Source organism: Loxodonta africana, chromosome 25 (assembly GCF_030014295.1).
Source record: "Loxodonta africana isolate mLoxAfr1 chromosome 25, mLoxAfr1.hap2, whole genome shotgun sequence".
Lineage (NCBI taxonomy): Eukaryota > Metazoa > Chordata > Mammalia > Proboscidea > Elephantidae > Loxodonta > Loxodonta africana.
Genome location: NC_087366.1, coordinates 23,078,212 through 23,086,967, shown reverse-complemented (window position 1 = coordinate 23,086,967; position 8,756 = coordinate 23,078,212). Strand labels below are relative to the sequence as shown.

Below are 8,756 nucleotides of genomic sequence, written 5' to 3'. Positions count from 1 at the left end.
GCCAGCTCTCCAAAGCCCCCAGCTGGTCCACTGGGAACACCCCTGCAGCCCTTCCCGACAGATTCAGGGAGTTCAGTCCAACCAGACACAGGAGTGCTCTCCTAGCTCTGCCACCAAGGCCGTTTGCACTTCTCTCAGTGAGGCCAACCCCAGTCCATAGCCCACTCCAGCTTTTCAGGCATGGCCCTAGGGCCATCCTCTCAGTCTCGCAGGTGCCATGAGCACATTTTCAAACTTCTGGAGTGGTTCCCCTCAGGTTGCCTGAGTAGGCTTGGGGTTAGAAAGTAGCATCCCATCCCTTGGGCTTGGAGGTAGGCATTCATAGCTCAGCATCTGCTCTCACCAAAGAAACCTTCCTCACCAAAACCTCACCAAATTACTGACCCATCTATATTTCACAAACTGGATAAAAGGGTTCACGGAATTCTGAAAAGGGTTTTCATACATTCTCATTGTGCAGTCTGTACATGCCAGGGTGGGGAGAAGACACCTGACTCAAACTCACTTTGTATTCCTATTTCTACCTATTGGCACCTCAGTCAGAACTTAGGTAGGCTTGAGCATTGTGCTCTTTTAAAGAATTATCTATGCGAGATCAAATTGACAATAGCAACTTGAAAGGTTAGATGAGAAGTTTGGGGGACAGTGAGTCTAAGTCAGTGGTGGTGGAAAAACTTGGAGAAGGATGATGAGAACACACAACTTGAAGAATATAATCAATGTCAGTGAGTTGTACGTGTAGAGATTGTTGAAATGGTATATGGCTGTGTATGGCTGTGTATAGTTTCACATAAATAAATAAAACTTAAATAAGAATCTGCGCTGACATCCAGTTACATGTGATACACATTTTAATGAGAGTGAGGAAAGCAGCTTTGAGAGAGGAAGCTTGAGTGCCCAGACAGTAGGAGTTGAGAGGTCTAGCTGTAGAAAGGAGGTGAAGGTGAGGGCAGAGCCACTTCATAGAAGAACCTCGGTCTACTTCTCACTTCTCTTAGAACTCTGCTCCTGAGACCTGCTGAACTTAGAGAAGGATCAGTCCTTGAGGCATGCTAATGTCTGCCCTTTGCCCTCCAACTTCTGACCTAGGCAGAGCCACTGGAGTTGGTCAGCCCTGTCTCCTTAGAAGGTAGCTCTGTAGATCTGGTGAATGGCTGGTCTCCCTCCCAATAAAATCACACACCCCAGAGGGGCCTCCTCTCCTCAGGACAACTGAGAAGAGGCTGAGAGTCATCACCAGCGGGTGTCCTTAACCACCTCTCCCTCCCTTAGGCCCTCCCCTCTTTCCAATGTAAGGCCCAACCTCTCCTCTAGATAATGTTGAAGAGATATTTAAAGAATTCAGGTTTGAAGGGACCTCAGTAACTGGCCTACATTAAATTCCTAAATGTCTCTGTAAGTTCCTGCCTCCCCACTTCCATCAGTTCATCAACCTGAACTTATTTATTGAACTGTCCAGTTGGTTTGTTTGGCCTGAGGGAAGTCAGGATATTGGAACAAAGGAAAGGATTTGCAGCTCTGGGCATTGGAAAGAAGGAACAGGCCCAGAGAAAAGTGGGGAAGGGTCTGAGAAAAAGTTACGTGGGGCCATGGAGAGAGGGGCCAGTTATGCAGGCAACAGGGGCACTTTTGCTGGGCGGTTGCAGTCTCTAAGGGAGTGCAAAGGAGGTAGCTGGTCTTACTCCCAGTATTGATCCTCACTTCCCAGGGTAGGACAGGAAGAAATTCAGGACAGCAGCATTGAGGGAGGGAAACAAGGACAGGTCTGTCTGCAGGTTCTTAGATTGGGGGCCTTGGGTACTCAGGTAACCGTGGAGGTTGTCTTAGTTTCCTAGTGTTGCAGTAACACACATACCACAGGTGAGTTGGTTTAAAGAACGGAAGTTTGTTTTCTCACAGTTCAGGGGCCAGAAGTCCCAATTCAGAGCACTGGCTGTAGGGGAAAGCTCTTTCTGTCCACCTTGGGGGAAGACCCTTGTCTCAGCTCCTACAGGCCCTGCATTCCCTGGTTCCTTGGCAATCTTCCCCAGTACGTGCTCGGTCCTGGGTCTAATCTGCTCTTTTTATAACTCAAAACTGATTAGGTTTAGGGCACACCCAACACTGATATGGTCTCATTAACGTAACAAAACCCTGTTCCTGACCAAGATTACATCCACATATATGGGTGTTAGGATTCTAACACATATTTTGGGGAACACAATTCAATCCATAACAGAGGTCAAGAAGCAACCCCCACTGGGGACCTCTACTCCAGAGTCGTCCGGTCATAACCAGGTGCCAGTGTGAGCCTGCTGTTCTCTCAGCCTCCCTTGTCCAGCTCTCACTGATCCCTTCTCTTCTCTGGCAGGAACTGATGCTCTTGGCCATGACGCTCCCCCAACTGCTGTCTGCTCAGGCCCAGCCTGTGTGACTGCATCATCGCTGCTCAGCTGTTTCGCGTAAGTACGAGGCACAGGCTGCCCCCTCGCCCCCCCGCCCGGAAGAGGTTATCTGGGACCTGGGTGAGGAAGGGAGTTCTAGAAAATCACAGTCAGAGGGCAGGCCCAGGAGTCTTTAGTTGGCAACCCATTTGATCTCTTTGGCCATCCCCAGTGGCAGAGTTGGCCACCACTGAATCATTCTGTCCCAGATCTGCTAGCCTTAGGAGGGGACATAAGGACCTCTTTTTTCTGTCCTTGGGAAGCTAACCAGGAGGCAGATGGTATGATGAAATGCCTGCAGCACAGGGCCTCGGTTCCTGACTCAGACACTTGCTATTGCATGACTTTAGGCAAATCACTTAATGAGTCTGGCTTCACCTCCTGCCTGGTAGGGTTTTGAAAGGCTTAGGGGAGGTGTATTAGCTATCTTCTGCTGAATAACAAATTACCACAAATTTAGCAGCTTAAAACAACACTCATTGATTATCTCACAGTTCCTGTGGGTCAGGAATCCAGACATGGCTTAGCTGGGTCTGGTGCTTTGGGATCTGTCTTGAGGCTACTATCAAGGTGCTTGCTAGGACTGTGGTTGCATCTGAAAGTTAAACTAGGGAAGGATTCACTTCCACTCTCACTTTTGTGATTGTTGACAGCATTCAGCTTCTTTTGGGTTGTTGGACTGCGATCCTCAGTTCCCAGCTGGCAGTTAGCTGGAGGTCACCCTCAGCCCCTTGCCGAGTGGACCTCCCCAATATGCCAACTCACTCCATCAAAGCCAGCAAGGGAGACAGTCTACTAGCAAGAAGGGAGGTCAAAATCTTATGTAATCAAGTCACAGAAGTGACACCCCATCATATATGCTCTATTCTGTTGGTTAATTAGAAATAAGTCACAGGTCTCACCCCCATTTAAGGAGAAGGGATTACATAAGGGCATGAATACCAGGAGGTGGGGATCATTTGGGGTCATCTTAGAGCCTACCAACCACAGGAGGTAATGCAAGTGGAAGCACTTTATAAATTGTAGGGTGCTCTTTAGGTATAGGGAGTTACTGTCATCACTTACATCTAGTTGCGAAGGGAAATGGGCTCACCTGAAATCACGGCGGCCCACTGGATGTGTCACATTGTACCATGAGTACTGGGTCTTCAGGGGAACTAGCTGGAACCTGGCTAGTTTGTTTCACACCCTTTACATGTGCTTTCCTGGCTTATGACTTTAAGGTTAGGCTTAAGCAACCGCCGCATGTCTGGGACTTCATGTTTCCCATAAATAACCATTTTTGTAGGGCCTTTTACAGTTTATAAAGAGCCTTCACACACATTTTCTTCACAGTCATACTGGTGAGCTGAGTTTTTGTTGTTGTTAATCTCTATTCTACAAGTGAGGAAACAGAAAAAATGTTAGTTTCCAAGATGGGATGGCTGCTAAATGGCACAACAGGGCCTCGAACCTGGGCCTCAGACCCCTGTTCTTGCCTGCACTACCATGCCACCCATCTGCTAACCACTGCTGCTGTACTTAAGCCTTGGTGGTACTGAAAGAGGGGAGGCCAGGCCCATGTGGGGAGCAAGGAAGAGGGAGGACACTGTTTTCGTATGGCTTCTCCATAATTCCTGTTTCCTAAAAAAGGCTGAGCATATCCCAGGGTCTAGGCCAAGACCTTCAGTACTGTGGGTCACTGCTCTCTTCCCCAACTTCAGGTCAATCCATAAGCCTTTCTGTCCCTTAAGCCACCCTCAGTGTTGCACATACGGAGAAATGGGGGTTGTAGTGAAACCACTTTCTGGCAGTGAGTCTCAGCTCTGCCTCTCCAGGCTGAGGTTCACCTCTCCCCACAAAATGCCTCAGTGAGCCACTGAAGAACAACCTACCATGTATCTGGGCAAAGTCAAATTTGTCTTAAACAGTGATGCCCAAGTCTACAGATGGGATGTGAGCAGAGAGATACAATTTGCTGCCGCCTGGTGGCAGATCATATTCATAACGGCCAGGCCTGCAAAAGAAAAGCTGTATGGTGAAATGATTGCCAAACTTTTATTAAGAACATGCTGTATGCCAGACAGAAACCCTGGTGGTGTAGTAGTTAAGAGCTCATAGTGGCTAAGAGCTTGGCTGCTAACTAAAAGGTCGGCAGTTTGAATCCACCAGAAGCTCCTTGGAAACCTTATGAGGCAGTTCTACTCTCTCCTACAGGGTTGCTATGAGTCAGAATCAACTCCACGGCAATGAGTTTTTTTATGGGTATGCCAGGCACTGTGCATAATGCTCAGGATGAGGGGGTAGGAAACAGTATAACACATAACCCCGATCCCAAAGAACTTGTAATTTAGTTGAAGAGTGAAGATATTCCCACATAAAAAGTTGACTAGCAACCCAAGACAGGTTTTGAAACATGGAAAGGCATTGCGTCTGTAGTAGGGGTGTAGTGATGAGAGACGGCATGGGGGGCAGCGGGGGAGTTGGGGAGGGCTTCTCAAAGGAACACTAGGGGAAGCCAAAAAATAATTTGAGGAATTTAAAACTCAGGCAACTAGAGCAGTAATGAAACCCAAGACAACCCAATGGCCTGTACAACAGTGCTTCTCAAGCTCTAATGTGCAAATTAATCTTAAATCTGCTAAAATACAGATTCTGATTTAGTGGTTCTGGGGTGGGGCCCGAGATTCTGCATTTTTAACAAGCTCCTAGGTGACACCCGAGCTGCTGGTCCACAGTCCGCATTGTGAGTAGCCCAATACCCAAACCAAAAACCCAATGTTATCAAGCTAGTTCTGATTCATAGCAACCCTGTAGTACAGAGTAAAACTGCTCCATTGGGTTTCCAAGGAGTGACTGGTAGATTCAAACTGCTAACTTTTTGGTTAGCAGCCGAGCTCTTAACCGCTGTGCCATCAGGGCTCTAGCCCAAGTACAGCACCTTTGAATGGATTAGAAACAGTGCCGCTGGGTGGGTACAGCTCTCTGTGAGTGCAGTGTGGTAAGCAGATGGTACCTTTCATGAAGAAGAAGATGCTCCTTCCACCAGGTGAGCCCACCAAGCTGCTCCAGCTCCCATTGCCCTTTGAGTAATGAACAACCTGCAAAGCCTTTCATAGCAGGTTTGGTGGTACTACTAACAGAGGTGGGGGAGCCCATTTGGAGAGCAGGACTATGACTTTAGCCTGTCATAGTTAAGTTTGAGATGACAGTAGAACGTACAAGTGAGATGTCTATCTACTAGCAGTTGGAGACATAGCTGGAGCCCCAGATTTGGGATTCATAGGCTCATGGAGGACATACCGCAATGCGAGGAGAGCAAGATGAGGGTGGGGTAGAGCTCACGGAATAATCTAGCCCTTGGACTTTTTCAGGGTAACACTATTCTTCCAACAGCTCTCTCACTTTTGTTGTCTTGCAGGTCACCCGTTCCCTTTACTGAACGTAAGTGCTCACAGTCACTCATCAGGAGTCCAAGGCTCTCCCCCACCCTCCTGTTCCCGCAGCACAGACAGCCTTGGTCCTGATGTGCCTGGGAGGCTCTGAAATCCCCATTCACTAACCTGATAGGAGAGTCTGCCCAAGACCAGAGCAGCCTCACCCCCAGAGCCTGCCTCTGTTCCATTATTTCAGCCCCATCAGCCAAGACAGGTCCCCCCAGCCTCCCTTCAGGAGACAGCCTGGCAGGAGCCAGAACACTGCCCACCAGTGCCCTCTGGATTTGCTTTGCTCTTGTTTTCCATGACAGTTTGAAGGAGAGGAGAGATGCCCCCAAAAGGAGCATGTACTGGGCCAGGGCAGAACCAGGTGGAACTTGTGAGATTTTGGCCTTGCTCCTCCAGCCAGATCTAAGGACCTGGGGACCATTGTTTGTTTGTGCTTGGAAGGGCAATGATTAAGAGTATATGGCCTTTGGGATGAACCAGCTGGGTAAAATCCCAGCCAAATCAATCTAAGCCTCAGTTTCCTCATGTGTAAAATAAGGATAATTAATATCTATCCCTAAAGGTTATTGTGAGAATTAAATGGGATAAGGCAGGGGAGGGTATAATGCAGTGCCTGGCACAGACTCAGTCCTCCATAAACAAAAGCTGTTATTCTCTGTGTCTTGAAACCATGAGGGGGCTAAGATGGGTGTAAGGGGAAAAGAGGATGAAAAGAAAAAGATGGCAAGAACCTTTTGGAACTGCACAGAAACAGGGGAGCAGAGTTACACCTCCAATTAGCACATTGCCTCCCCTCTTCCTTCCTGCAGTGGTAAGCACACTGCTCCCTTAGGCTAGCCAGGCCCCAGGGGACAGCCAGCCCTCTGCCCTCAAAGGCGCTGAAGCCCTCCCAGCTTTGGCCGCCCTCAGGTCCCTCTGCCTCCAGCCGTGCAGGGCCTTCCGTTCCGAGAGGGCTCCCGCCCCAGGCCAGTTGGCAGCCTTGCTGCTCCTCACCACTCACACACGTGCTTTGCAGAGTTTGATGGGGCATCGGGCGGATGACAGCGGGAACGGTTGTGATCACTGGCGGAATCCTAGCTACGGTGATCCTGCTCTGCATCATCGCTGTCCTGTGCTACTGCCGGCTTCAGGTCAGTCCCCTGGCCCACAGCCAAAGGCTACCAGGCCACCAGCAGACCACTTCCCCATTAAAAAAAAAAAAAAACCTGTTGCCAATTCCAACTCATAGCGACCCTAAAGGACAGAGTAGAACTGTACAAATGTATTTCCAAGGAGCAGCTGGTGGATTCAGACTGCCAACCTTTTGGTTAGCAGCCAAGCTCTTAATCACTGTGCCACCAAGGCTCAGAAATTTGAGGCCCACTTCAGGGGCAACAAAGCCCAAAATCATGGAAAGTGGCAGGCATAAATCAGGGAGGCTGGGAGTTCAGGTGGTCAGAGGGGAGCCATGCCCCCCACACTCTGCACACTTCAGGGCACCCAAGAAAGTGTTCACAGAAGATACTGGGTCATCATGTTGTGTCTCCTATACCTCTGAGGTTTCAGGAATGGTGTCACCATCCAGGGACACTCTGCTCCCAGCAACCCCAGCTCTATCCTCATTATGATTTGTAAGCCCTTCCCTCCCAGCCTCCCTCTACCATGACCTAGAGTTAATACACTGGGAAGTAAGGGGAAGGAAAAAAGAAGAACTGATCTTGTAGGGAGTCCCTGGGTAGTGCAAATGGTTAAGCACTCAACTACTAACCAAAAGGTTGGTGCTTTGAACTTAGCTAGAGGCACCTTGGAAGAAAGACCTGGCCATCTGCTTCCAAAAGGTCACAGCCTTGAAAACCCTGTGGATCACAGTCCTATTCTGCACACATGGAGTCACCATGAATTGAATTGACTCAGTGGCAATGGGTTTACTGGTCTTACAAATCTGGGAATATGTTCTTACAGAGCATGGGCTTCTGGTGTTCCAGTTTATTCCCAGAGCCAACAGGCTACTCGGTGGAGCAGGGAGGTGTTGGGACCTGTGCATGCTCAGGAGCGCGCTGGGGCCGGGGGGGAGTGTCATCCCCTCTCAGGCATCTCTCTCCCTTCTCCCCCTAGTATTACTGCTGCAAGAAGAACGCAGCCGAGGAGGCAGACGAGGAGGAGGAGGAGCATGACCTCCCCACGCACTCCAGAGGCCCCACCTGCAATGCCTGCAGCTCCCAAGCCCTGGACGGCCGGGGCAGCCTGGCGCCTCTCGCCCGCACCAGCGAGCCTTGCAGCCAGCCATGCAGGGCGGTGGGCAGCCACTGCACCACCTGCTCCCCATACAGCTCCCCCTTTTACATACGGACGGCTGACATGGTGCCCAACGGGGGAGGCGGCGAGAGGCTCTCCTTCACTCCCACGTACTACAAGGAGGGGGGACCCCTGCCCCTCAAAATGGCAGTGCCCCACAGTTACCCGGTGACCTGGCCAGGCTCTGGGCATGAGGCTTTCACCAATCCAAGGGCTATTAGTACAGACGTGTAACCCCGATCACCCCCCTACCCGTACACCCACCAACACTGTTGCCCCAGCAGGGGCAATGTAGGCAGTGGATCACCCCCCAACAGCCCCACAAGGACTCTCTGGTTCCTTTGGTTTTTCTTGCCCCACAGGGACAGGGTTCACCAAGATTCAAGGTACATTGAGAACCAGGGCGGAGCCTGGCTCCAACCCTATGGCCTGGATGTGAGGGCCTGATAGGTTAAATTTGCACCTTTGCCACTTTATCTGTTGGGACATTCCTCTGGCCAACCACTACACCCCCTCTCCTGGCTTTACATGACCATGAGAAGAGCAGCATCAGGGAAAGCTAAGCAGGGGTTCTAGAGGGCTCCAGAGTCCTTGGGAGATTAAATGGCCATGCCTAGAAGAAAGAGGGACAGAG

At 50.1% G+C, this 8,756-nt stretch overlaps 1 protein-coding gene across 1 annotated transcript; it reads left to right on the top strand.

Moving 5' to 3' along the window:
- Positions 1-6,864: 6,864 nt before the first annotated feature.
- LOC100676226 (protein FAM163A) lies at positions 6,865-8,513 on the top strand. The gene is made up of 2 exons (XM_023549129.2): positions 6,865-6,978; positions 7,943-8,513. The coding sequence occupies exons 1-2, from the start codon at positions 6,886-6,888 to the stop codon at positions 8,354-8,356; spliced, it is 507 nt and encodes a 168-aa protein (XP_023404897.2). The 5' UTR covers positions 6,865-6,885; the 3' UTR covers positions 8,357-8,513.
- The last annotated feature ends 243 nt before the right edge of the window (positions 8,514-8,756 follow it).